At 45.0% G+C, this 27,704-nt stretch overlaps 2 protein-coding genes across 2 annotated transcripts in view; both read left to right on the plus strand.

Moving 5' to 3' along the window:
* Positions 1-802, plus strand: part of LOC123956095 (integrin beta-like protein 1) — a 177,796-nt gene extending 176,994 nt beyond the window's left edge. The window contains exon 9 of the mRNA XM_046028330.1: positions 516-802. Within this exon, the coding sequence (XP_045884286.1) occupies positions 516-802 (287 nt within the window). The remainder of the gene's footprint in view (positions 1-515) is intronic.
* Positions 803-1,361: 559 nt separating this feature from the next.
* On the plus strand, positions 1,362-27,446 carry LOC123956096 (integrin beta-like protein 1). Its single transcript, XM_046028331.1, has 5 exons — positions 1,362-1,425; positions 2,133-2,249; positions 19,183-19,329; positions 26,240-26,353; positions 26,766-27,446. The coding sequence occupies exons 1-5, from the start codon at positions 1,362-1,364 to the stop codon at positions 26,855-26,857; spliced, it is 534 nt and encodes a 177-aa protein (XP_045884287.1). The 3' UTR covers positions 26,858-27,446.
* Positions 27,447-27,704: the final 258 nt, after the last annotated feature.

Consider the following 27,704-nt stretch of genomic DNA (forward strand, 5'->3'; position numbering starts at 1 on the left):
CTGTTAATAAAATTGTCACCAAAAACACATACACCCTCAAACTTAAAAATCTATCTTGACTTGATAACTAGGACTGAATGCCCTCTCAGGACCATGTTGATGTTTCCCAGATCTGCCCGTGAAGGACTTGTTAGCCACACATGGTTGTATTGCTGACGGTTGTATGGTTAGTCTCGGTGTCTCCACAGTCTGGGTTTTTGTTGTCATTTACACACACACACACACACCCACCCCCCACCCCCACACACACACCATGATGAGGACGAGTAAGTTTGTGGGCACCAGGAGGTCCCTGGGGCTCAGAAGAATGGTTCCTGCACCAGCCCTGCTGATGTCTACTTCGCTGGCCTTAGACCATTCAGCCTCAGCTTGGCTGCGTTTCCTCATCTGTTAAATAAACTGTGGGAAGTCATGGATCCTCCTGCCATTTTACAAAAGTATAAACATGTGCTGCTATACTTTTCCAAGGAGAGATCTGAGGTCTACCAGCTAGAGTTCTTGTCTGTGGACAACAGAGACCACCTTCATCAACGGGGACGGAGGAGGATTTTATGCGAAGGGTTCAGGCGCAGAGTGCAAGCGTGGACACCCAGTTCAGGCAGTGCCCCAGGGGAGCCAGGCCCTGCCAACAACTCGCCCTGCCGCCATTACTTCGTGCCGAGCTCCTCCGCTCCTGGACACTCACCGCTGTGCTGTTGCTGGGGTGCTCCTGCCACAGACCCTGTCTTTGCTTTCACCCTCGAGAAGCAAAGCTCTGGCCAACAGTGTCTGCTGTGTCCCTCTTCTGTCCACCCGGACATAGGAAGAGAGAGTGTCACCGGGGAAAGAGAGGGACTCTGCCTCCCGCTGAACTTGGGCCTGTCTCCAAGGGTGGAGAGAGGCTGACCCAAGAGCAGCCAGAACCACACTACCCATTGCGGTGTCTTTCACCAGATTCTCAATGGGACAGTGACCCCACCACTTCTGCCAGAAAAGATTATGAATCACTGCATTAGATTATCTTTAATTACGGCTCTGAAATTATATGATTCTGAATACGAATTTTCCTTTCTTCCATCATCTACCAACTTGGAATTTCTTTAACAAGATACAAATGCAGCACAGAATGACTAACAACATTGCAGGGTCAGCCCCGAAGCGTCTCATGATCATTTCAGTTGGTGTGGCATTACGACGGTTGGGCTAATGACAGAGAGTAACAGATGTCTCAGGGTAGTCACCCAGATGAATGTCTACCAAGCCAGCGCCAGCTCCTCGGGCAGAAGGAATTTTCTGTCTCATAGCCTCGTGGTGCTGCGTTGGATATATTAAGAAGCAGGCTGGCCTCATGGTTAAGTGCACAAACTTTAAGGTTAACGAGGATGGAGATAAATTTTGAATCTATTCCTTGCGAGCTGGTTCGCCGTGGAAAAGAACTTGGCCTCGGTGTGTGTCTGTTTCCTGTTTAGTGATAACGCTCGTCAGTGAGTGGAATGGTGAAAACAAAATGATGGAGTGGAAAGAATTATAGTGTTTGACACGTAGTTACAGCCACGAAGTAATGATTACAGCCATAATGACCATAGTTAAGGAATTCCCAAACTCTGAACCAAACTCGCTCCAAAAAAGGCTTATACTTTAAAATTTTGAGTCAAGAGCAATAAGGGTATTTAGGTCATGTACTTCGGTAAGCATTCCATGGTAAAATGAGTTCTATAAATTATAAAACTGGCGTCCATAAACAGTCATAAAACATTGCCTTGAAATGGACCTGTGAGAATTTTTTTTTCCTTTTGTGGCCAGTAGACCCAAAATAAAAATATATAAGAACATTTTTTTAAATGACATTATACTAAATTATGTTTAAATATATACTATGTGGTGTCATCAAGTGGAGTTAAATAGGAATACCCAGAGGGTTTCGTAACTATCTTAGTCTTCAAAAATGAATGAAACGAGTGTCACTTCGCGCCCCCCCCCCCCCGCCCCCGCCGGGCCTCCGTGGCTCTTTTTCTTGGGCGTCCGCTTACCAGAGGCAGAGAAGAAAAGTTATTCCCTGAACTATTGAACGGGCTTCATCGTGTGCGTGTGTGCCTGGAAAGCGGGGCTGATTCTGGGACGCTTCTAAGCCCTGTGCTCTCCCTGTTTTGCAGGTAAATGCGAGTGTGGCAAGTGCACCTGCTACCCTCCCGGGGACCACAGGGTGTACGGGAAAACGTGCGAGTGTGACGACCGCCGCTGTGAGGGCCTGGATGGCGTCATCTGTGGGGGTGAGCCCCCTCACGTTCTCTGCCTCCTGCCACCCGCCTGCAGCCAGGGTGGCCTGCCTTTCTGCCTTGCCTGCCTGCCTTCCTTTCTTCCTTTCTGCCTGTCCCTATCTCTCTCCCCCTTCCCTTCTCCCTTCCTTCTTTTCTTCCAACTCTGGGGCACCTGGGTGGCTCATTTGGGTCTCTGACTCTTGGTTTCAGCTCATGATCTCAGGGTCTTGAGGGCCCTCAGGTCCCTTCCTGGGCTTTGCACTTGGGGATTGCTTGGGATTCTCTCTCTCTCTCTCTCTCTCTCTGCCCTTCTCCCTGCTCATACACTCTCTCTCCCTCTCCCTCTCTCAAATAAATAAGTAAAATTTTTTTTAAAAAAATAAAAAGGAAACTGTTAAAAAGAAGGTAAACTTAAAAAAAAAGGTAAAAAAGAAGGTAAACTTAAAACAATATACAGTTAGACCTAAAAGCATTATATAATGAGGTTTGCAATGATCTGTATCTTCTTGGACACTTGATTTCGGGCTCTGGGAAAATATACTGTATGCCAGCCACAGAAGGTCGCTGGGATTACACTAGGTCCTGTGAAGATGGTGACAGGTTTTGCTACAGCTGATCAGCTGAACATGTTTATTATTCAGTTAATAAAAACTAGTGGGGGAAGGAGGTATTACCTACCAAAGTGAAAAAAAAAAAAAAAAAAGCAGTATGATTACACTCAAAGTTTACTTACAAAATCACACACACCAAAAACTCCATTTTCATGATGGCTCAGAGACCCAACAGGAGCTGAAGGACTGTAAAAATAAATAAATAAATACATAAATAATAAGACAAAAAACCAAAAAACTGCAGAGGGAGACCGAGACAGAAAGCGGTCAGGCAGCACAGAGTCCCGAGGCTGATTGTGACAGTGTGGACCAAGCTCCGTCCGGTCAAGGGGGTGGGCAGCCGTCACTCTCCTGTTTCAATCTTTTGAGTCTTCCTTTGGCTGCGGTGATGTGTGCAGACCGCAGCTCTGTGCGGCTTTCCGGTGCTGTCCGGTGAACTGGGTGCCCAAGCTTACTCAGTAAAATAGCTGGTCTCTCTTCAGATAACAATCATAATGTAATTGGGGGCTGTTATTGGGAAAAAAAATCAAAATGCACCTCCAACTTAGGAAGGCGGGGACACCATCTGTCTCACACCCATGCATGTCTCTCTGCTCTCTCTATCCAACTCTAAAACACTGGCCATTTGAGCAAACATATGTTTTTCTTTCCTTTCTCCCGGAGCCCAAGGAAAAGACCCCCGCCCCCTTTTAAAAATAGGTCTTGTGCCGGCTGCCTGTCTCCCACAGCCTGAGAGACTGCTCCTGCTTTCTTCAGGTCACTGATGAACAGGGAGTGATGTTGGAGGCGTTCATGTCTCCAGACTAAAAACTGCAGACCCAGGATTGGAGCTTACCTTCCGTTCACAGATCTTTCTCGGTACCATGGTTTTCCCTAGGGTGACATCAAACTGTTTTGACTTTTTGTCAATATTCTTTTTGGCTTGGATTTTTTTCTTCAGTGGTATTTAGCAGGAATATCTGAGTAGGTAATAGTCTCTCTCTCTCTCTCTCTCTTTTATGTTCCTTTATGATTATGTTTACCAACTCATTTAATTCTTACAGTGATACTCAAAAACCACCTGGCATGTAGAACAAACCACAGACCTGTCTTTGCTCTTACGAGCATCACCATGGTCTACCTCCCATGGGTCTCCTGCCCATCTGCCTTGGTAACTTGGTTGAAAGGGCTGGTATTCTAGAAACCTGTTACATCTACAAACCCATTAAATTAGCTTAGCCCTTCCTCCAGTGAATCTCTCTCTCTTTCTCCAACTTGGGGGAGGAACTCAAACGTGAGAACATACCTGTATAGGTCCGTGCTAGATGAGATCAAACATTTACTTGGTAAGCGAGAGACTATCTCACAAAGTAATCCTTTTTTTTAGACTAATTCTTGACTCTGCTTGTCTACACTCTGTATTTTGTCCATCTACTCAGAATTATTGCCCCAGGGGGAACTGCTTTCCACTAGTCAAGCTAATAAAACACCAATGTATAAAGCAGAAAACCGGTTACTTGATATACAGTGAAAAATACAGTTGTACCAGAGACGAGAACCCTTTGTAGAAAGACACTCTGTGGGAAGTAAGATTCTGAGATAAGGATTTGAATGCACGTAATTTATTGGAAAGGTGAAGGAGATGTTGGGAGGAGAGTGGGACCGTGGAGGCCTCAGTTACGATTGTGTTATCAACCCTGTTACCGCTATGGGCAACTGGACCTTGATCCGAGGACAGGAGGTGAAACTCTGGGAGCCCGGGCACAGCACACAATTCTTATTTATCCATCAGTCATTGGCTGAGGACTGCTTGTAGGAGGCATTAGCTTCCCCTGCCACACCCAGTATGCCTCAAAGGTACTCACGTGATCTCAGAGCAGGCTTCTCTGGCTGGGCAAGACCTTGGGGCTGAGAACTCCAGGTGGCACTAGGTGGCAGTCCCCAGAACAGTAAGGACAGTATTGGTAGGCACAATGTCATCTGCCAAAGGATTACAACTCTCATGCCCGCTGATCCGAGGATCTTCTCTGGATGGTGCAGCAGACACACCAGCACAGTCTTACTCTTTAATCCGGTGCAGATTTCACCAACCGTCCAGTCCAACCTTTCCTTAGACAGGATGTAACACAGGAGATGACTTGATAGCTGTAGACAGGCGGACAGGTCTATGCTGTGGTCTTGCTTATAATTTGGGAGATCCTTACTCATACAGTGAGAAATGAATTCTTAGGGGGTTGATCTTACTGAATAGAGATGGTATCCTGGAACTTAATCATCAGAGGACAAAGGCGTATTCAAGTTTGGGGAGAATGTTGCCCCTGCTCCCGTGTGCTCCAGGGGAAGCCCAGACCTGCCAGCAGCAGACAGATAGCGGCCGGATTTGCACAGCGTCTCTGACCACTGGAGTCGGATGCATTCCCTCGGTGCTTTTTCTTACATCTTAGCAACTGGCTCTAAATAAACACCTTGCATTTCCTTTCCTATTCTAAATTTTATTAAAAAGATTTTATTGACCAAAGATCTCTGAATACTTTTCAAGTGCGTAAAGGGGAAAAGTCTTGGAAATTTTTCTTAAAAAAAACTTACGTTCTGCATAATTCCATTTAAATAGTTGAATAATGTCCTTGAGAGATTGGGGATTAGGATGATACTGGTATTTTAAAAGATTGTCTATAGGTAACCACGGTTTGTTTCTCTAACCCCCTTCTGCTTCATCCAGGCTCCCTGAGCTGACCAGCCCAGGCGACAGGGCTGACCATTACATTCTTTTTTTTTTTTTTTAAAGATTTTATTTAATTATTTGACAGAAAGAGAAAGATCACAAGTGTGCAGAGAGGCAAGCAGATAGGTGGGGGAAGCAGGATCCCTGCTGAGCAGAGAGCCCAATGCGGGGCTCGATCCCAGGTCCCCGAGATCATGACCCGAGCCGAAGGCAGAGGCCTCACCCGTTGAGCCACCCAGATACTCCGGACCATTACATTCTGCCCCTGTTTCTCAGTAGGGCTGAGGCACCCGTCTTTACAGATTCTAGTCAGTATTTTTTGCCTTTCTTGTCATTTACTTGTAAATCTTTACTCCTGATCGTCATTCCTATTGCTTGGGGCAGGATCGTTCCAGGAGGGAGAGGGAGAGATGTGCCCCCCTCTGTGGCTTACGCGTGTTTATCCTCCCTCAGTAACATACAGCCCGGAAAGCTGCGTAGAACTTGGAGTCCACACACGCACTCTGTTACCGTTCCTCGACAAGACACTCTCTTTTCTTCTTCCTCATGGTGATTATAGTCCAAAAGTTGCTGTGAACACCGAATTATCGAATCATTATTCCTAAGAGAAATACGGGGCCATGTTCCTGCCTCTAGTCAGAGGATTTTCATTAAGAGATCGATACATGCCCTCGTATTATGTATGTTTCTGTCCAGAGACACCTTGTGTCATGTTAACGTGGAACTCATGGCCAGCGGCCCTGTAACCCACACCAGAATGGAGGTCATGTAGCAGATCATTTCTCTGTAAGGGACAAGATGGTCTTTTTGCTCTTAGGTACGTAAGGGGGCACTTTGGCACTCTATTTGGGGGTCATCTCAAACACAAAAGTCATCAGCAAAAAACAGGAAAGTGTGAAATGCAAGGACTAAACATACCGCAGAAAGGACACTTGATTACAGTGTGAGAGCTGAATCGAGAGACCAGGGGGATCTTTTTTGACCTTAGCCAGGAATGTGACCCATTCAGCCTGCATGCCCCAAGGACCTGGAAAACTTAAATGAGTATTGATTTCAGAGAATACAAATGTATTTTAGTGAGTAAGCAAATTCTCAAATACGGGATTAGCAAATAATGAGAATCAGCTGTAATTCATGTTCTCACTGGGAACATTCCCTCCCACCAGAGCTTTGCACTTGGGCTCAGAGTGTGATTTCTTTGGGCCAGCTCGTAAAGGTCCTTTTTTATTTTGTGTCTTCTCTGAGTATGACTTCAAGGGAAGAATTACTCGAGCCTTGGTTTTTTTGTTTGTTTGTTTTTTGAGCCTTGGTTTTTATAGCCTTGAATTTCATCTCTATCTCAGCTGTTCTCTGGAAAGAAAATGTAAGAGACATGCCACTAATTAACATGTTTGAATCTATAGTAACTTTAAGATTAAAGGATACCGCGTACTAAGCCAAGTGATGAGATCACAAGTTCCTCCATGACCCTTTATGGAAATGTGCTTTAATACTTAGAAATACAAATGGCGATACAGTACAGTACCCCCCAACCCTGGCTCTGGCCACTCACTAATAGTATTTGAGATAGTTTCCATAACCTCCATGTCTCACCTATAAAATGATAGTCATAATATACCTCTCTTAGAGGGTGTTGTAAGAGTAGACGAGCTAACGCATCTGAAGTACCAGGATACACGTATCGTGCACATGCGAGGTCCATACGTGTGATACACACATATCTACACACGTAGATATCATTACTCGTCTGTCTACATACAAAGAGACTGACAGACGTGACAAAGGCAGAATTTTGTGCTGTGGACTACTGTAAACTCTATGGGGTGTGTAACAGGGGTCCATGCTTGCTTATTAATTCCTTTTGTAACAATAGTTTATTCAAAACTGTGACTTTCTGGTGTTCAGGTGTAGATGGAATGAGGTTTTCTCCTGTTTCCTTTTTTTTTTTAAAGACTTTATTTATTTATTTGACACAGAGAGATCACAAGTAGGCAGAGAGACAGGCAGAGAGACAGGGGGGAAGCAGGCTCCCCGCTGATCGGAGAGCCCGAAGCGGGGCTCGATCCCAGGACCCTGAGATCATGACCTGAGCCGAAGGCAGAGGCTTTAACCACTGAGCCACCCAGGCGCCCCTCCTGTTCACTCTTTGCGTAAAGCAGGCTTTTTCCTCACCCTTGACAGCGAGCTACTGAAACCAAGGGGCCACTGTGCATCTGAGAAGTATTTTCGGTGGTTCTTATTCCGCAGTGCACCTTCTCGTAGATTTGCCCCACGTATGGGAGAGCACCGTGAAGAAGACACACCAGCCGGGGGGTTCCTCAAGCCACAGCATGCATTGCCAACGTTTCTGTATTTCTGTGTCTCTAAAATTATTATCATAAGAAAAACCCCTCTTCTTACTTAGTAATACCGTATCATAGCACATAATAATAATTAAATCAGCAAATACTCATTGCATATTTATTCCATGTAAAGCCCTGCTCGGGCCCTCAGTATTTTTCATCTCCTCGATACCATTCTCTCTGACCTGTGTTCTTACAGTGTTCCTCTTGGTTCAATGTTAAACCTGTGGAAACTCTACCTTCCAGCCATTCCACATAACTGACTCCCCTTGAGGTTACTGATAAACCCTCCTTGCCCAAATCCTGGGTGATTTTCAGTTCTCATTCCAAATGGCCAGAATAAAACAAAGACGTTGTTATTACTCTGAAACCCCCAGGAAATGGTCTCCCCTCCAGGCCTCAGAAATGCCGGTTCCACCCGTTTCTTCTCCCACTTCTCTTCTAACCACTTCGTTTCTTTTCCTTGTTCCTCTTCCTAAGCCAACCCGTAAACCTTCGTATTTCCCTTGAAGTGGCTTCTGGATGTCTTTCTGCTGTTTGCTGTCCTCGTGCCGTCCCAGCCTCTCCCACATTCGTCTTCAGGTCAGTCTCTCAAGATGATTTCTTAGCTCCGTTCTCCTTAGTTCCAGGCTCTTTTTTTTTTTTTCAAATTCTAATTAAGTATTTTCATTGGGAAATTCTTCCAGCTTCCCTTTGGTTGAATCTGAAGTTATCATTTATTTCTTCATTAATTCAGCAGCTGTTTATTGAGCCTCTACTCTTTGCTGGCCCTGGAGATTCGGTGGGGAATCCACTGGAGCTTACAGTCATGGTGGAAGGGCAGATATTGACAAAGGAATGACATTGAGCCAGATGTGCTGAAAGCAGAACCACTCGTTCAGTGGGAACATACGTAATCAGGGGATTTAACCTAGACTCTAATTCTCCATATCTGGGTAACGCTACATGATGGATCGTATGCGCTTTGCCCATATTAATCAGCTGAACGTGATACCCGCCATCCTTGGTGCTAACAGGATGGTGGAACTCTGCGGCGTGCAGCAGCGGGTGTGACACAGCGTCACAGAGAACAGTGTGTACGAGGCATCTGTGGGAAAGCCAGAGTGACCTATTCTAAGAACATTTGAGAACCAGAAACCCTGGATGGTTGGAGATTGGCAAGCCAACAGGAGAAGGGTGTGACATGTTTTAAAAACCGTGTTGGTGATTTGAGGTTTTACTGAGAGGATGGTCGGAAGCCACAGAAGGGATGTACACAAGGCAATGCTATGATCCCTGTGTTGAAAATGCACCCCTGGCTGTGGGATGAAGTTAGCACCGGAGGAGTGTGTTCGAGGCTGGTGAGTGAATATGGATGTTAGGAGAGCAGACCTAGTGAGAGGTGAAGGTTGTCCAGCGAGGTAGAGGACAGGACAGATGGAAAACTTGGATGTGTTGGTGATGGCATTACCAGCAATATGGACAGCAGGCTAACAAACCCCTTCCCTTACTGCAAGAGACTCTGACCCTCTGTTAATCTCCTAGCTCTTGTTCCCTGGGAACCGATGAAGACGGTATAAGCCAATGTTACCAGACAACATTGCTCCTGGTAATAGTGACCACTGGTTGATAAATTTCAACTAGATTGGGAGGGAGTAAGGCTGAACTATAAATGTGTGATGGGGGTGCCTTGCCCTGGTGGGGTTTCCGGGAACTCTGCTTAGGGAATCATTAAGAGAGATTTGGGGGGGCGCCTGGGTGGCTCAGTGGGTTAAAGCCTCTGCCTTCGGCTCAGGTCATGATCTCAGGGTCCTGGGATCGAGCCCCGCATCGGGCTCTCTGCTCCGCGGGGAGCCTGCTTCCTCCTCTCTCTCTGCCTGCCTCTCTGCCTGCTTGTGATTTCTCTCTGTCAGATAAATAAAATATTTAAAAAAAAAAAAAAGAGAGAGAGAGAGAGATTTGGGCTCCTTTAAGGCATAAGTCTTCCTATAGGTTAGGGAAGCCTCAACATCTGTGCCATATGGATGCCATTTCCGGGCATCTGGGCTGTGTTATCGGAAGAGAAGGTAATTCCCATACCACTGTATTGAGCTGTCATCCTCATAAACGGCTGCAAGGACTTGCTTGGAAAGAAAAGCCTGGTGCTGTCCTCCTGCCAGGATGTGGTTCCAGCCTCTTTTCCTTCCAGGGAGACTAGGCCAAATGTCAGCCGAAAGGCTTAGCGGAGACCTCGCTGCCCCAGGAGTATGAGCAGCATTTGCAGAAATTCATGCTAAGGGATGAGCGAAGGATGGGGTAGAATCAAGGATGAGTCCCAAGTAAGTTTCTGATTTGAGTATTTGGATGGAGGAGACAATGCTTTGTGGCATATTTTTAAAAAATGATTTCTTCATAGAAGGCCATGGAGATGGAGAAATTTAGATGTGTTATGATTTTGTCCCTTTTACCCGGCATTGTATTCCTTACCTTCACTTCTCCTTGAACACCTCACCATTTTTCCATCCTTCTGTTCGTCCTCCAAATTATCTCCCTTAGGCAGCCTTTCTGAAATTCTTTTATACTTCCTCCATACTGCAATACCTTCATCGTAATATCTCCCCATTTCACCGTGTTCTTATATGTCTCTCTTCAGATCTGTACCCTTCTTGTGGGCACAGTAAGAGCCTCTCCTTCCCCCATTATTGTGTCCTCAAACTTAGGTTAAGGATTGATCTCAAGAAGTTTTTTTTTTTCTTTGAGTAAATTGAAAATTAACAAAGCTACAAATAAGGGGAGGAAGGGGCCGAGAAAAAAAAATAAAGAGAGAGACAGAGATCCTAGTTTGGAATCAGAGAAGGTGGGAATGAGCATTTGACCTGAATCTTGAACAGCTAATATTTAGCTGTGTGGAGCTTGGATGTGAAGATCATTTTGGGTCTGGGAGGGCTAAGCAAAGGCACAAAGATGAAAAAATATTTGCTATGTTGAAGGAATGTATTTGTTTCATTTTCTTACCTTAGAGCTCTTTCTCAGCTGCTCTTGAATCCATCCTTGGGAAGGACTTTTTTCACACTATTCATTTATCATTTATAGTGTACATTATTTCACTTCACCTATTTTTATTTTGCTCATCTTTAGACGTTTGGACATTATAAAATATTTTACACATTTTTTTTATTTTTTAACATTTAAACAACTAAAAATTAATGAAAAATACAAAGGACAAAATAAAAATTCGTCACAAATCTATCATTCAAAAATAATGTCGTGATATTTTGTTGTTTTTTTCCTATATTTTTTGAGGGATAGAACTTTTTTTTAAAATCTTGGTTTATGAATCTTCTTTGGGTATTTGGATATTTTTTCTAGAGGAAAAAATCTATGGTGTGTGTGTGTGGGTGGGTGGGTGGGTGGGTGTGGGTGGGTGCACTCTGCTGTATTCCTTCAGAAAAGATTTAAGTGAGTAGAAGTAATTTTTTTTATAAGCTGAGTGAGCAGAGCCATACAGCAAGATGAATGGGAACCTCCTGTTCGGACAGACCAGGGTTTAGATCCTGGCTCCATTTCCTACTAGCTGTAGTAACTTATACATGTTCTTTGGTCTCTGCCTTGATACACCCATGTGTGTGGAAAGAATATAACACCCACCAGTTTTCTTTATGGTGAGAAGGAGACATAAGGAATGAAACGTGCCTGCGACTGCCAGCCAAGTAGGCATCCATGCATGTCTTCTGCATGTAACGGGAACCAAAAGATTGAAATGTCCGTCTTCAGAAGAGGACAAAACAATGCATCTGTCTTGGATACCTTAAAGCATTAGCTGTGGGGTATTTGAAGAAAGTTGGCGTCATATGAATCAGCAGTTCTGTGTCTAGGAGGAATGGCAGCCCCTCACGTGGCAGCCAGGGGTTAACAAATCTTACTAGTATGAGTGCATGAAACTCATATCCTCCACCTGGCATGGCTTCGGAGGCCAACAAGACTGAAAGTCACTCACGTAGATCATTTTCTCCGTTCACCACCGGACACTGAACCATAGTTTGCATGGTCTTTCACCTGGAGAGATGAGCCGGCGTGTGGCCAGAGAGCCGTGCAGGGCTTGCCTGAGTATTTCAGCAAACAAGGACTGAGTGAAAGCAAATGCATCCATAAGCCTACCAGATGAGCAGGCACATGAGAAATAATAACTAGCTTTACTTATCTCCTCCTAAGAATAACGCTGAAGATGATTTACCATCTCCGGTGGGTGGGGGTAACTTGGCAATTGTACCTCAAGGTGAAGGTAAGTAATTACATAATTCTAAGCAGTTCAGGTTTGATTACACCAAAATTACATCCTGAAAATGAGTCATGAAAATGACTGGCAAACAGAAAATCGGTATGAGGTAAGACCCTTCTTACTTTAAGTTGTTGGTGAGTCACGTGCAGTGATCGTAGACCACATGCAGACCTTTCAAGACATCTTTATTAACAATGAAAACCGTATGTGATTTGTAAGTGCATGGATTTTTTTTAATGAAATAAGTCACTACTGAAAAAAACATGCTCTGTCTAGAGGGATTCCTAAGAATCACTCACTTTTTAGTGGTATAAGATTTTAAGATTTCATGAAGAAAATATATCCACATGTTGGCTCGTGTGTGTTTAATTGTTTTAGGCTAATAGAAACTTAACCAGAGACCTCCCTCCTGTCCTCCATGTACCCAGGATAGGAATAAGAAATGGCCTGCTTATTGCTGTTCTTCTTTCCTCTGTGTTGCTGGAATAGCTACTGCCCATGGGTCCAATTGAAGAAACAAGAAGGGATAATGAAGAGCCACCTCTTAATTACACCATCAGCTCCCATTTCATCTGGGAGTTCTTTAGTTCATAGCTGCAAATTGAAGGAGAACATGCAGCCTGAGGATATGAGCATAGTGCCCCCCAGGTGTTGCTGGATTGCTCACATTGACAAAGGTCTCCAACCACGGACTCAAGCCAAGCCTCTCTTGCTTGGGTAGCAGGGGGGATTGTCTCCAGATGACATCACAGTCTTCTTTTCTGAGTTCCTAAGTGTACCAGTCAGAACTGCAGGTTGTCACTCCAGGGATGGATGGTGAGGGGACTACCCGAGAGCCATCAATGTCCCGTACACCTCTGTCTTCACTTCCAACCTTCCAGCGTGACTTTGACTGTCGTGCTCCTAGAAAGCCTCCAGTATATCTATCTTCTAGGGAAGAAAAAGGGGAGAGAAAAGGGCAAAGGGCAAACAGCAAAGGACACATGCTGGCCGAGTCTGTCTCATTTTCTTTGGACGATAGTAGCTTTCCTGGAATCCTCACCCAAAAGATTTTCTCCTGTATCTCCTTTGTTAGAGCTGTGTCTTAGATCCAAAGGAGCCTGGGTAATCAAACATTTTCAGATGGGAATATTATCACCTCCCTGAAAAAAAAAAAGAGTGCCCCCCCCCCCATATTAACAAGGGAAAAAGAATATTGGGCAAGCAATACGCAGTGTCTGAGACAATTTGATCCATTCATGGGTCAGTTTCCTAATTGAGAAACGTCATTGCAGTGTTTTAAAGAAATGTGTCTCAGAGCTGGTGAATTTCATTGGAAATGGTCTTTGTCTAGAGCAGCCCTGTCCAACAGAATTTTCAAAGATAACGGGAATATATCTGCTTCGTTTGACTCAGGAGCCACTGACTCCACAGGGCTTTCAGGCACTTGGTTTGTGACTGGGGCCCCTGAGACACCATACTTAAAATTTTACTTAATTTTAATAGATTCAAATAATCGTGTGTGACTAGTGACTAATATATTGGGCAACGCAGGTCTGGAGCATCTTGGTGAATATTTTGGTGTGGGGGAAGGGAAGCGAATAGGAAGAAAGAGTGAGGACGGGGATTCCAGATGCGCGGAGCTAAGTATCTGGGAGAAGGGAGTGGCTCTGGAAGTGAAAATCAAATGGAAAATTACTCACCGGTGAGAAGACTGGGAAGTCAAGTGAAGGCCAATTTAGTGTACTTCAGATGGCTCATTAGGCTGGCTCTTTCTCAGGTTCACTCTAGAATGATCTGTTTACACTTATTATGCAAAGATAACTTATCGCTATGGTTTCCGCCTCCCAGCAGACGCGTTGTTCTTACTGAATGGTACACTTGCATCAGGCTGCAATAAGTCTGCCGCCCCTGGGTGTTTCATTCATAAACCTAGTGACAGAGTTGGTCTGGCAAAAGCTGAGTGAAACTACTCTTTTTTTTTTTTTTTTAAGATTTTATTTATTTATTTGCCAGAGAACGAGCACAAGCAGGGGGAGTGGCAGACAGGGGGAGCCTGGGGGAGTGGCAGACAGAGGGAGAAGCAGGCTCCCCATGCGCAAGGAGCCCAATGCAGAACTTAGTCCCAGGACGCTGGGGTCATGATCTGATCCGAAGGCAGATGCTTAATGGACTGAGCCACCCAGGCGTCCCTAACTGAAACTACTCTTATGCTTTGTTTTTTTTTGGTTTTTTTTTTTAACTTCAATTTTCAGGAACATTCTACTCAGTAGGCCACCTTTATGGACTAGCCTCCCTTTGTCATTGTATAAAATTGTTTCATTTTCTTCCCTCTTTACTACATGTTCCTACCTGTCCATCTTCTTCTCTCCTACCTGAGCCCTCAATACTGGAGTTCCCCAAGATTTATTTCTCCCTAGGTGGGCTCATTCACTCCCAAATGTTCCAAATGCGGTCTGTTTTTGGAAATTCCAGCATATATAATCTAGCCCTAACCTGTGAGCTCCAGACTTGTGTCACCTGCTTACGTGACCCGTCCACTTCATTGTCTTAAAAAAAAAAAAAGATTTTATTTATTTATTTGAGAGCAAGACACAGCGAGAGAAGGAACACAAGCAGGGGGTGTGGGAGCAGGAGAAGCAGGCTTCCCACTGAGCAGGGAGCCCCATGTGAAGCTTGATCCCAGGATCCTGGGATCATGACCTGAGCTGAAGACAGATGCTTAATGACTGAGCCACCCTGGTGCCCTCTACTTGATAGTCTTTTTTTTTTTAATATTTTATTTATTTATTTGACAGACAGAGATCACAATTAGGCAGAAAGGCAGGCAGAGAGAGAGAGAGAGAGAGGAGGAAGCAGGCTCCCCGCGGAGCAGAGAGCCCGATGCGGGACTCGATCCCAGGACCCTGAGATCATGACCTGAGCCGAAAGCAGAGGCTTAACCACTGAGCCACCCAGGCGCCCCCTCTACTTGATAGTCTTAAGAGCATCTCAGACACACGAACTTCAAAGCAGAGCTGATTTTCTCCTCTCAACCGTGCCCTTCTGCAGCTTCCATATCTAACAAATAGATCATTATTTATATTTTCCTAGCTAGAAAACTAGTCCTTTCTCACTCATCACGTCCAATCCAACGCCAAGTCCTATAGGCACCACCCCCTCTGTCGACTCTCCTCATTCGTGCCCCATCTCTGTCACCTTCCCCTTGGACGACGGCAACTCTCTCACTTTCCCCTTACTCAGTGCCTCCCAACACACCTGAATCTCTCCCACCCAGCTGCCAAGCTGAATTTGCAAATTGTAAATCATGTCATATCACTCTGTTGCATGACACCCTCTATGATTTCCCATTCTTCCTAGAATAAAATGGAAACTCCTTACCACGAATAGACAATTTCCTCTGTTCTCATTCCTGAATATTTCTCTGGCTTTGTTATTTATTCCATTTTTTCCTTAACTCGATTTTCTTTGAACACAGTGACCTTTTTTCACTGCCTGTAAGATGCCAAGCTCTTTCTTATTCCAGGAACTTTTCATTAGCTTTCCTAGAACATTGGTTATCTTGGCTTCTCTTATCCCTTGAGTGTCACAGAGCTCTTCTCTGACTACTCCAGCGAACATTGTTCTCACCATCGAATATATTAGCGCCCTCTTTCGTTCTCCCACAGCTCAAGTGTATTTGTGTCCTTGTTTTGCACCTTCGTGGACTGTAAGAGCCATGATAGTAGAGCTAGTACGATGCCTGGTGCACAGTAGTTTCTCGAATGGATGCCTACGTCATTAAAATTTATTTCAAAAAGATTGTATCAAGGGCGCCTGGGTGGCTCAGTGGGTTAAAGCCGCTGCCTTCGGCTCAGGTCATGATCTCGGGGTCCTGGGATCGAGTCCCGCATTGGGCTCTCTGCTCAGCGGGGAGCCTGCTTCCCTCTCTCTCTCTCTGCCTGCCTCTCTATCTACTTGTGATCTCTCTCTCTCTGTCAAATAAATAAATAAATAAATCTTAAAAAAAAAGATTGTATCAAAAGCTTTTTAAAAAATTTGAAATAAAGAAGATCCATGCCAATGGTAAAGAAAAACATTTAAATACCAATGCATTTTGACCATTGTCTGGGCTAGATGCCAACCTAATTTTGTGGAAGGATGTGATGAATGAGCTAATAAATGAAAAACCATCTCCTATTTCCTCAAATATAAATTTTATATTAAATTACTTGCTGCGAGGAGCCATTTAGTTATTCTCAGTGATATCTTAAGTTAAAGGAAGAATGGCTTTCACTGCAGTAGAGATTAAATGATTGCAATTATGTCAAATTGATGGAAATTCTCACTAGCCCAGGGTCAGTAAGAAACGTGACCATCGGGAAAGTCCTGAGCTGGATACCACTGGTGCACAGAAGCTCATTCTTATTTTTTGGATCCCAGATTATCAGCCTTCAAAGATGGACAATTTTTTAAGCATCTTAAATAGACCTCACTTTAAGTGGACTTTTGTTTTATTGGGAAAGTAAAGATGTAGTCAATTTCATAACTATTTTTTGTGTAGGTAGCTCTTAGGGGTCACTGATTCTCTAACTTCCTTCCACCCTACTGAACGCAAAAATAAAACAGAGCCATCTAAGAACTGTCCATTGTCCTTCAGTGACAATGAATTAACCAGAGGACCTATAAACATGCCCTTGATTCGGCTTATGGTTCTCAGCTGGGATTTGTGGGTGAAAAATGAAAAGGAGGTTTGTCAAAAACAAAAAAAAAAAACCAAAAAAAGATTTCAGGGGCACCTCAGTGGCTCAGTTGGTTAACCGGCTGCCTTTGGCTCAGGTCATGATCCCAGGGTCCTGGGATCAAACCCCACAATGGGCTCCCAGTCAGCTGGGGAGTCTGCTGCTCCCTCTTCCTCTGCCTGCTGCTCTTCCTGCTTGTGCTCTCGCTCTCTCTCTATCAAATAAATAAATAAAGTCTTAAAAAAACAATTCAATCTACACTTTTTTTTCCTTTTCTTTTTCTTTTCTTTTATTTTTTGAGGATCCACTGTGTCTAAGTGTGCTGGGCACTCTGATTCCTACTCTCAGGGAATTCACCGTCAAGTAATGGGTTTCTTTGACACATAACTAGATACCACAAAATGCAAGAAAAAGTTCCCAACAGAGGTGAAAAATAAGGTAATATAGAAGTTCAGAGGAGGAGAGGATGAACTTCACTTGGGGTTATTAGAAAAATCTTCACTGAAGTTTAGTCACTTTCCCCAAGCTTTGAAAACTATCAGGACCAGGCTTTGTAGGGTGGGGAGCATGGATTCCTATCTCAGCAAAGGCATGAATTCTGAAAAGCTGCGGAAATGTACGCAGAACAAGGAATAGATCGGTTTAAGTCAAGAAGTATCTGAAAGGGGAGAAGAGAAGAGAGAGAGTGAGATTGGAAAAGTAGGGCAGGGGTGTATTTCAGCAGCCTAAAATGGAAGCAAGGCTCTGTAGGCGAACTTCATCCCATAAGCACTGGGGAGCCTTACAGAGCTGGCGATCAAGGCTATATGTGAGTGGAGTCATGCTATGGAAAATGGGGAGCACAACTGTTGGAGTGGACCTGCTAGAAGGTCTCTCAAAAGTTGATGGTGACGCAGGGGGACATTTTGGAGGTAGTTTCAATAGATTCTGGTAACTCTTTAGAAGAGGGATATAAGAGATTCAAGTGTGATTCAGACAGTTTGAGCTGGATGACTGGAAGGCTAGTTGCACCATTAAAAGAAATGGACCCTGGGAAGAGCAGCTGTGGGAAGGACGGCCCTAGATGCGGGCCCAGAAGAGCCGGTTTGGACGCTAGTAGGATACAAGTGTGCTGTCGGGGAGTGGACGTTAGGAGAAATGTAGAGGCTGGTCGTATAGTCCTGTGATCATTGCCGTTACCTGAAAACCTGTGATTTATGAAGTTTTCAAAAGAGAGATTATGGAGAGATAAAAGAAGACTAAGAATAGACAATCAGGGGACACTCGCATTAATCGGGTCAGGAAAAAAAAGTAGAAAACTAGACACAGGAGAAGTGCTGGAGGGAGGAGGGCCCCAGGTCATGAAGACCACTCTAGGAGAAGCTTCTCAAGAAGAAAGTGCCCATGAATGCCAACTGTATACCTTTAAGTTCTGCATCGTTTAAAGCTACCCATCATGTCTGCCATGCTGGATTTCGTGTCCCCTGGTGCCCAGCAAACTGATCTGCTCATCGTCAGTAAAATTTTACCTAGCAAATAGTTTTTTGGTTGTTCTGTTTGAAGAGATCTGGTCGTAAGGTAATACACATACAGGTAAAAGAAGGAAACATTGGTTGAAAATAAGAAATTAAAGTAGAAGATGAGACAATGTAATGGGATGTTGATGGCAAGCAATTAGATGGACTTTATGCTGGTGTGTGACTGTCTTAAATACGGTGTGACGTATAGACCAAAAAAACATATTCCCCAGGAGGAGGAACCAATGACAAAAACAAAAGGGGGAAAATAAAGTCAAAGATATGCATCTAAGCCTTATGCTGTTGTTAATATCTATACTCCAAATCGACCTAATTACATCTGTTCTTACTAAGGGAAGGGTACACAGATAAAGTAACATAATGCCATTCCTATGGAAGTTAGCCTTTTGTTTGTTATTAGTAAACAATAGGAGGGCAATCAGTGAACTCAGCAAGCCACGGGAACGTGACTAGCCTTGCAAGTTGGTCTGGATGTCTCGGGTGTGCGCTGCAAGGAAGAGCGCTAAGACTTCGTGCTGATAAAAATGCAAATGAGGAAGTGGCTTGTATCAAGGAAGGATGATACAATTCCATTTTAATTTATTTCAAGCTTCCTTTCTTTCTTAGACCATCTCCTGTGCTGTGTTCAAATGTGGCATGTTAATCTGGAACTCGGTTGTGAAGTTCTTTTAAACAATTATATGTCAAATTGACTCTGTAGGAAGGAAGGCATGTTTGCTTGACAGCAAATGGGGTCTTAGGGTTTAGGTATTTCTTTCTGAAGAATGGCGATTCCGCTGGATATTTACCCATCTCCCCTTCTCACCCCCTCCCTTACCCCCCGCGATTGCTTCGCAGGTCACGGAACGTGCTCCTGCGGTCGCTGTGTGTGTGAGAGGGGCTGGTTCGGGACGCTCTGCCGGCACCCGCGCAAGTGCAACATGACGGAGGAGGACAGCAAGAGTTTGTGTGAATCAGCAGATGGCATATTGTGCTCGGGGAAGGGTGAGTGTCTCTGCCGGAGCTTGGACCTGGTCCCTGTTCTGACACAGGGTTTGTACGGCAGCGCGTCCCTTTGCAGGAATGAGAACTACGCTGCCCTCTGCTTTTCCAGACTTCAGATTCCAAAGTTAACCCACAGGAATGGGGGGGGGGTAGGGGAGAGTCTAAGACAATGAAATGCTTGGGAAGGGCTTCTTGCGAGAAGGTCCTCAGCCATCATCGTGGCTGGGTGACTTGTAGTTAATAATTGCATGAAAAAGAAAAGAAGCAAATACAATGGGCAGTGAATGGACCCCCCCAAAAGGCAGAGGGGTAATTGTTGAATTCACCTGTGAGAACAGGGCAGCCCAGAACTGCAGGAAAGTGATCGCAAGTTCCTGAACCGTCCGAATCTGGGTGATGTAGATGCGTGTGTGGGGGAGGGGAGCGGTGAAGGTGAGAGAAGGAGCTGAAGGGAAACGAAATATTTTGTTTCATAAAAAAAGGAAAGGAAGAGTCTATGGGTCTAAAATTTTGGCATCATTTTCTTTGGCCTAAAAATCACCCATTTTCCAGCCAAACGTGTGTAATCTAATATATCACGAAAATTAAGGCTGCAATGTTTTTATAATACACAAGTTGATCGACTAGGAGCCACCATCCCAATCAAACATTTACTACAGAAATAAATTCTAGAAGAATAGCAATCCTGCCCAGAAAAAGCAGAACAGATTTTTTTTTTTCCCTGAGAAAGAACACTGGCAGATTAAATTTCAGGCACCTTGATGTTTATGTTTCTGTGCGAATTCTTGAGGGACTTGAAAATCCTGTTCCAATGGTGCATATGGGCTCATCTAGGAGTCTGTCATGTTCCTCCTTGCTAGGGCCTAGGAAAACACCAGGAAGGCTCTGGAAACTCACCAGATTCCTGGTAACGTTCAGGAGCCGCCCTTCAGGAGACTAGGTGGTGGAGAGTGTCCAGACCCTCTTTTTCAACACAGAAGCCTCCTTGCCCAACCTATGGCCCCCTCCCCTTTTCAGACAAGGCACAGTTGGGGGTGAAACTGAACAGTTTACCATTCCCAGTGAATGGCTGGGAGGGACGAAGGAGGCTTCAGGGGCTGTTCCTTTACCTGCCGCCGAAGGCCTCCGCCATCAGGCTCAGAGAAGCTTTTTGGCTTAGCTGCAAAGATAAAATCCGGTGGAATGCTGTGACCCCATGTGATGCTGAGAGCAAGGCAGAAAATTGAAACCTGCTCAGTTTCAACAGACAACTGTGCTGGTCCTTGGTTTCCAGGAATGCTGGGTTTCAGACTCTGTGTTTCCTGGGCTCTGCCCAGGGGGCCGTAACGGTAGCCGTCAGGTGGCAATCGGATGAGTTTCAAGCAACCACTCTGTTCCCTGTGTGTTCTCTTACTCAATTCATTCTCATTCCACCTCCCAGATGAATCTAGCATCAGTCTGTCTGTCAGGGGCTCTCAACGCCTGGAAACACTTTGCTTGAGGTTCAAGCTCTGTTGGAAGAGCCTGAAAGGGGGAAGGGATTGTGGAGGAGGAGATTCACCAAGGAAGCAGAAAAGAAGGTGGGAATGGAATTAACCCTTCCAGGGGGAAGCAGATGGGGGGAAGAAAGAAGCGTTATCAGATCAGAAGGCAGTGTCCTGCAGATTACCAAAGGGGGAGAAGGATTAGCCTTAGATTAGCCTTAGAATTCGATTTCTTCTGAGTACATGCTCCAAAGGCAGAACCCTAAAGCTTAGATTTTTTTTTAGTTGGTTTTCCAACTTTTTTTAATTGGTTTTCCATAATGGCATCACTGTTAGAATAAGGATCGTAACTTTTCACAGAAACTCTACAGAAAATGAGGATTTTCTGTCACATTAAAACATTAGTGTGCTCTTAACATTAGTTTACTTTAAAAATCAGTCACTTTGGGTGTGTGTGTGTGTGTGTGTGTGTGTGTGTGTGTGTGTGTGTATTTACATTTACCAGATATACTGTGGAATCCTTAACACGGTCCACAAGCAGGCCTTGGCTAAGTTGCGTCCAGTTGGATTTATAGGCAGAAAGCACAAAGCCATGCTCACCCACATAGCAAACACAGATCTGTCATTTCCTCCACTGAATTTCATACAAAGAAGAGTTTCTTTTGAAGAAATAAACGTTCTTCTTAAAGCCACGACTTCCTGAGGAGAGCCTCTGTTTTTCAGCATCATAAATGAAGAAAATGCAAAAAGAATAGGTTGACTAAATATTGACCCAGAGGCATTTCCTCAAAACAAAACAGAACAAGGAGATCTCTCTCTAGTTAAAGCCTTTTCAAATTGTTTGCTTTGGGTGATGGAAATATATCCAGAGATCAATGAAGGGTTGAAAGTCTGTTTGTCTACGAGGCTTATCCTTCAGTGAGTAGAGAGTTTTCAAGTCATTAAACTCAGAAGAGAATGTGAAAGATGCTGGAGGCTGCACTTTTTGAGGCGGGTGTTCGTGACCATGACGGGCCTTCCGACTGGTGGCAGTGGCTGGCTGTGGCTTTCTCTCCTGTTCTGGAGAGTTCCTTGCTGGATTAAACTGGAAGAAAGGGACTAAAACTGAGATCATGAAACTGTAGGTACAGAGGAGAACGAGGGGCAGCCATTACTCCTGTCCCCATGGAAGGTGCCACTCCACCCTCACCTCAGGAACCACCGAAAAAGTAGCCCAGGAGTAGACTAACATGGTGGCAATGTAGAGGGGCCTTGACCAGGGCCGTGTATTTCTCCATCTCATGGACTTGCCAGAATTCCATATACTCTTTGTCAGATTTACAAACGAAAACCCTTCCCCCTGATGATCACAGAGGGAGTTGGAGTCTTTCTCTTTCTCCGAACATGGGACGGGCATGAGCAGTAAGCCTGACGTGACATGGCTGCCCGGTGACGGCCCAAACCGCCCGCTAAGCGTTTCCACCATCAAGACAAGTCTGGAACATGCGCTTCCCGTGAGCTGTGAATAAAGTTGTCACCTCAGGAGACGATGAAGAAATAGCGTTTTATTTCTTTACAAAGTGAGAGCCAAGACAATAAATCACTCCATAGAAAAAGTTAAAACAGGATACATCGTCGTGGCCTTCATAACAGACGGAGTAGTTCGTACGATAGTGAGAAGTGCTTGCTGGGATGTCAGGTTGTGGCATTTTGTCAGGCTTGATGAATGAAAAAGAAAGTCGAACTTTAGTACTGGGACAGCTAACGAAGGCACCTTGCCCTCAGACTCAAGTCGTTTCTGTGAAGAGCCAGAGGGATGAACGTAGAGCCAGGTCTCCCCTGAGTGTAGCCACCGTTGCGGAATACGTGATATAATTCATAGCTGTTTGGGGTTTCTTTTTATGGATCCAAGAGTACCCAATGACCTTTTTCCCATCATAACTTCAACCTAGATCCGGGTCGTCACCTGTTAAGACTCTTAAAGCTGCTGTTGTGTGACAGTGACTCGAGTTGTGTGTCATTAGTGTCTCCTTAAACTCTCCCAGGGATACTTGCTGAGTCCCGGATCAGCCATGGAAGTCACGGTGCATGTGCCCACCCGCCTGTCGTCCCCTCTACTCCACCCCCGGCTCGTCACCCCCAGGAAAGGGAGAGGGTACCAGCTGCACCTCAAAAACCAGCTTTAGCCCAGTGTTCTAGTTGTTTCCCCCGATGTGGCTATCTCATCAGAGCTGTGAGAACACGCAACTCATTTTTTGAAACTCCATGGACGTTTTTCCTGTGGAGGGCATTGTGGATAGGTAGGAAGACAGAAGAACAGACTGGGTTAGACTGAAATCTTGGGATGACTGTTGTTTCTGGCTCACGTGGCCCTGGGCAATTCCCTTCTCCTGTCTGTACTTCCATTTTCTCATCTTTTTTTTTTTTAAAGATTTATTTATTTGACAGATAGAGATTACAAGTAGGCAAAAAGGCAGGCAGAGAGAGAGAGAGGAGGAAGCAGGCTCCCAGCCAAGCAGAGAGCCCGATGTGGGGCTCGATCCCAGAACCCTGGGATCATGACCTGAGCCGAAGGCAGAGGCCTTAACCCGCTGAGCCACCCAGGCGCCCCCCATTTTCTCATCTTTGAAGAAGACAGAAGAATCTCATTTCCTTCCCCTTCTTAAGTCCATTTGAAGACACATGAGAAAATGCGGCTGGTTCCCCAGGAGGAAGCCAGTAAGAAGCACAGAAAGGAGATGGGAGCCTTCTTGGGGGCCGTGATACTGAGAAAGAAAATAAAAGGGTTAGTGATGTTGGGGTCCTGAGCTTACTACCCGAGAGGTCTTGCCAAAATGGGCCAGCTGCTCCCTGTGGCAGGACTGGTCTCATGGGTGTGAGTGGGTCCCAGCCAACTGAGCGAAACAGTTGGTCACCTCTTGGCAGTCGTGTGGCCTGTGTGTGTCCAACAGAATCCTCTGCCTCAGTTTCCCCTCTGCAGAGGCCGGCAGTCTGGCCTCTGGTTATTGACGGAAAGAGCCAGAGCGCTCTACAACAAAGGCTATAAGAGGTCCTCCTAACTCTCCCACTGCATTAGTACATGCGAGGCCACTCATAGTTTCACAAGCCCTAGAAGAATCCCCGACCTCTGGGATACACTGAGAATTGACAAACAGGAAAGGAGCAACACAGCTGGGAAAGATGCTGACCGAGAAAAGCTCGTTTTCACAGTGTACACAAAAATCAATCCGCACTTCTCTTCCTGAGTATTTCAGTAACTAGTAGACTCTGGGAACTGGAATGTACTTGTCAAACGGTCTATCAGTGTGCACCGTATTAACTTTAGCTGAGCTTATCAGTTTTAGGAAACTACATTGATATGGCCTGAAGCTAGCATTTCAGAAGCTAGAGCAGAGATCAGAATAGTTTCAGAGCTAGGGGATCAGTTTAATGCGAAATGTGAGAGCTTTTCGTGAATTGTGACGAAATAAAAAAAGATATCCTAGGTGTGATAGACGAATATCGTGGACACATAAAGTCATTTGCTTCTGCTGCTTTGCAGAACTGATTTTGCAATGTAAGGGAGGCACCATTTTAGAAACAACTAAAACCAGTCAAATTCTTCAAATAATTAATCTTCCTCTAGTCGTGGAAAGAAGGCCATAACTTATGGTGCCTTCTGAGGAAATTGCCATGAAAAGTCAATCAAATGCCCCCGAGTTTTCTTTGTGGTGGATACATCGCTACCCATCTGCTACGTGAATCGTTGTATGTTGAACATTTCTGGGCCTAAGATAATCAAAAGAAAGTCTTTAAGAGAAATATGCTTCTGAACTAACAAAGCTCTCTACCGGGATGTGGCCAAGGAGCCACCATCCTCCAGAGACCGACCAGGGCTCAGCTCCTGCGTCCTGGGCAGCCTGCCAGTCACTCCACGGAAGAGAGAGTTGTCTAGCTTGTGCTCAAGAGTGTGCAGACCATCCTAGATCCTCAGGAAAACAGCCAAGACTAAATGAAATCATGCTGTGGTTAAGCAAGGAGTCGATCAGCGTGAACACAGTTGTCGGCCTCTCACTAATTCTGACTACTCTCTCACTGTGAGAAGTGTGGCAAGGCATGTCCCACATTTAATTTGGCCACTGGGGATTCTCGTAGCTAAACGCACATGCCAGTTTCTGTATAAAATACCACAAATTGCCAGAGGCGTGGGGCCTGTTTTATATGAATCCTCTCGTGATATCTGTGATAAATATCAATTCCTTTCTCCAACCACTTTTATCTCCCAGCTCGCTAACTCATTCTTCCATCACTGTGTTTCACAGAGACACCAATTAATGATTGGTCCCCGTCCCTCACCCCACTACATTTTGAACTTAGCAAGTCTGGAATTGTGTTAAATATATCAAAACACTTTTTTCTACTTCACATTCTCTTACGGTGATTTTTGACCTGAAACATTTAGCGATAGCCCTCATTTAGTAAAAGGAAATCACATTGGGAAGGAACAACCAAGCCGAGAACATAGGAGGAAGGGGAAGTCCTTTGTGTGTGTGTTTCTTTTTTAATTTTAAAGTTGTCTTTACTGCCCCTATAGGAGTCATTTTGCTGTGGGAGGGTTTTTGAGCCTATCATGTAAGGACGGGTAGACCAAGAGAACTTTCTTCTCTTTGTGAGATCATTTAATTCATATGTTTTCTCTCCTTTTAAATACACCGTTCATAAAATTGTTTTTCTGGACACCAAGATATTTTTAATGACAGAAGTGGAAGTTTCTTACTGGTAGGAAATAAAAAGAGGGTGAATGGGGGAAGTAACGAGGAAGTTGGTTAGACGCAGAGCCTCCTAGAAGATCGATCAGCTTTTGAGGGGAGATTAGAGCTGTCCTTGATCAGGGACAATGGGACATGGAAAGGGATTCCGCAAGGTGAGATCCCGTAAGTCAGACGCCCACGAGTGGTCGTGTGTGCATTTGGAGCACTTTAATGAGCCACCATATGCAGGTGTGTCCCTCCTTTCAGAAAATCCAAAAGTAGAAGCCCAATAATTTAGTAGTAATCTAATTATAAAATGCATCCTTATTTAATAGAACTTACCGTTCAGTTCCTTTAAAGAGCAGACACTTTTAAAACATGATTCAACTCAGGAAAAAAAAAAAAGAGAGAGAAAAATCTGTTTTGAACACTCTTTTGGAAGGCCATCTATAAGAATCAGCACTTTCTGCTCTTGCTGACATTTCAGCCAGACTGGGCCATGGAACATTCGCTCAAGGCTAATTGCAACTGTCTAGATCCATAACGAAGCCTTTCCTGGTTGACCTTTATGAATTGCAGTCAGTAAAGCTCCCCTCTGAACAACAGGCTCTTCGATAAACTTGTATCTTGGGAAGATGGGTTTTGAAAAGCCTGTTGTCCGTGCGTTGAGGGTATCCTATTCTAGACAGAAGCCTTTAGTTACGCGGTGACAGCGAGTCGCGCCCTTTGTGGTTTCAGGTTCTTGCCACTGTGGAAAGTGCATTTGCTCCGCGGAAGAGTGGTACATTTCGGGAGACCTCTGTGACTGTGACGACAGGGACTGTGACAAGCACGACGGCCTCATTTGCACAGGTGCGGTATGACCCGCCGGGCTCGCTCCGCCCCCCTGCTCGGGAGAAAGACGGACAGCACCTGCCACAGGGCGCCGCCCATGGCCGTGTGGTCGCTGCTCCTCTCCCGATGATCCAGTCCTGAGAACGGCTTATGAAATGCATGCGCTTAAACAAGCTCTGGGGGAGATAGAGATGGAGATGAAGCCGAGCTGGAATGGAACAGGGTGGTCACTACCGATGGACGCTACCCAGCAGTCGTTTGAAAGATCCGGTTCCCCATAGCTGTTTAATAAGCTACTAGTCAGGTGGCTGCAGAGGATGAGTGGAATGGCTTCGATTCTGAGCGGCTGGGGTGGATAAGAACGCATTGTCACTTGGTGCATTTCGGTCATGATGATGACACCCCCCCCCCCCCATGTATTTTCTTGCAGGGAATGGAATCTGTAACTGTGGGAACTGTGAGTGCTGGGATGGATGGAACGGAAATGCATGCGAAATCTGGCTTGGCACCGAGTATCCTTAACAACTACATGGGAGACAACTGGAGTCTTACTTTTCTAGGCCATTAGAACAATGTAAATGCGAAGGAAACCATGTATAATCACCACTAGGACAGGTCAAACAGACTGTTGTATGTTTTTCTGTTTCTGAATGCCTGCATGAAGTCTGGGTACCTATTAAAAAATGAGTTAAGCAAAGTCTGATGTAAATAATGCCAGAAAGAAATTCTCTTCCAGAATTTACATCAGCGGTTCTCAACAAGGGTGACTTTGCCATCTGGAAAACACTTGGCAACATCTACAGATAATTTTGATTGTCACATGGGGTGGGGTGGGAGGCCGTGGAACAGGCCTCGAGTGGGTAGAGGCCAGAGAGGCTGCTAATCTTCCTCGGGAGCACAGGATGGCCCCCACAACAAGAAGTTAGCAGACTCCAAGCGTTAATAGTGCCAGAGCTGAGAAACGTTGAGTTGCATGGTCGTTAGACATGCATATCCCTCACAAAAAGACCACATGAGAATCTCAGGAAATACCCTCACATAAATCCATCAATCATATTTTTTTCAGGATTCCCTGTCACTCAGCGTTTCTGTGTGGGGACAATAAAGACAAACAAACATAAGGGACAATGACGGCGGGGGGGTTGGGGGGGTAGCGGGTAGGCAGGGGGAGGTGGGCGGCGGGCAGAGGGCAGATCATTAGTGCTTTTTAAAGAAAAAGACCGGTCAGTTTTATCCAGTAAGTCATTCATCTGGTCTCACTTTAAACTCACAAAAGAAGATTCTCTTGGGAAGGAGGTATGAAAAGTGTACAATTTGACATTTTTAATAGCTAGTGATGTAAGTTGCTTACAATCTGTGTCGATATATA

This window comes from Meles meles, chromosome 14, assembly GCF_922984935.1.
Source record: "Meles meles chromosome 14, mMelMel3.1 paternal haplotype, whole genome shotgun sequence".
NCBI classification, from domain to species: Eukaryota; Metazoa; Chordata; class Mammalia; order Carnivora; family Mustelidae; genus Meles; species Meles meles.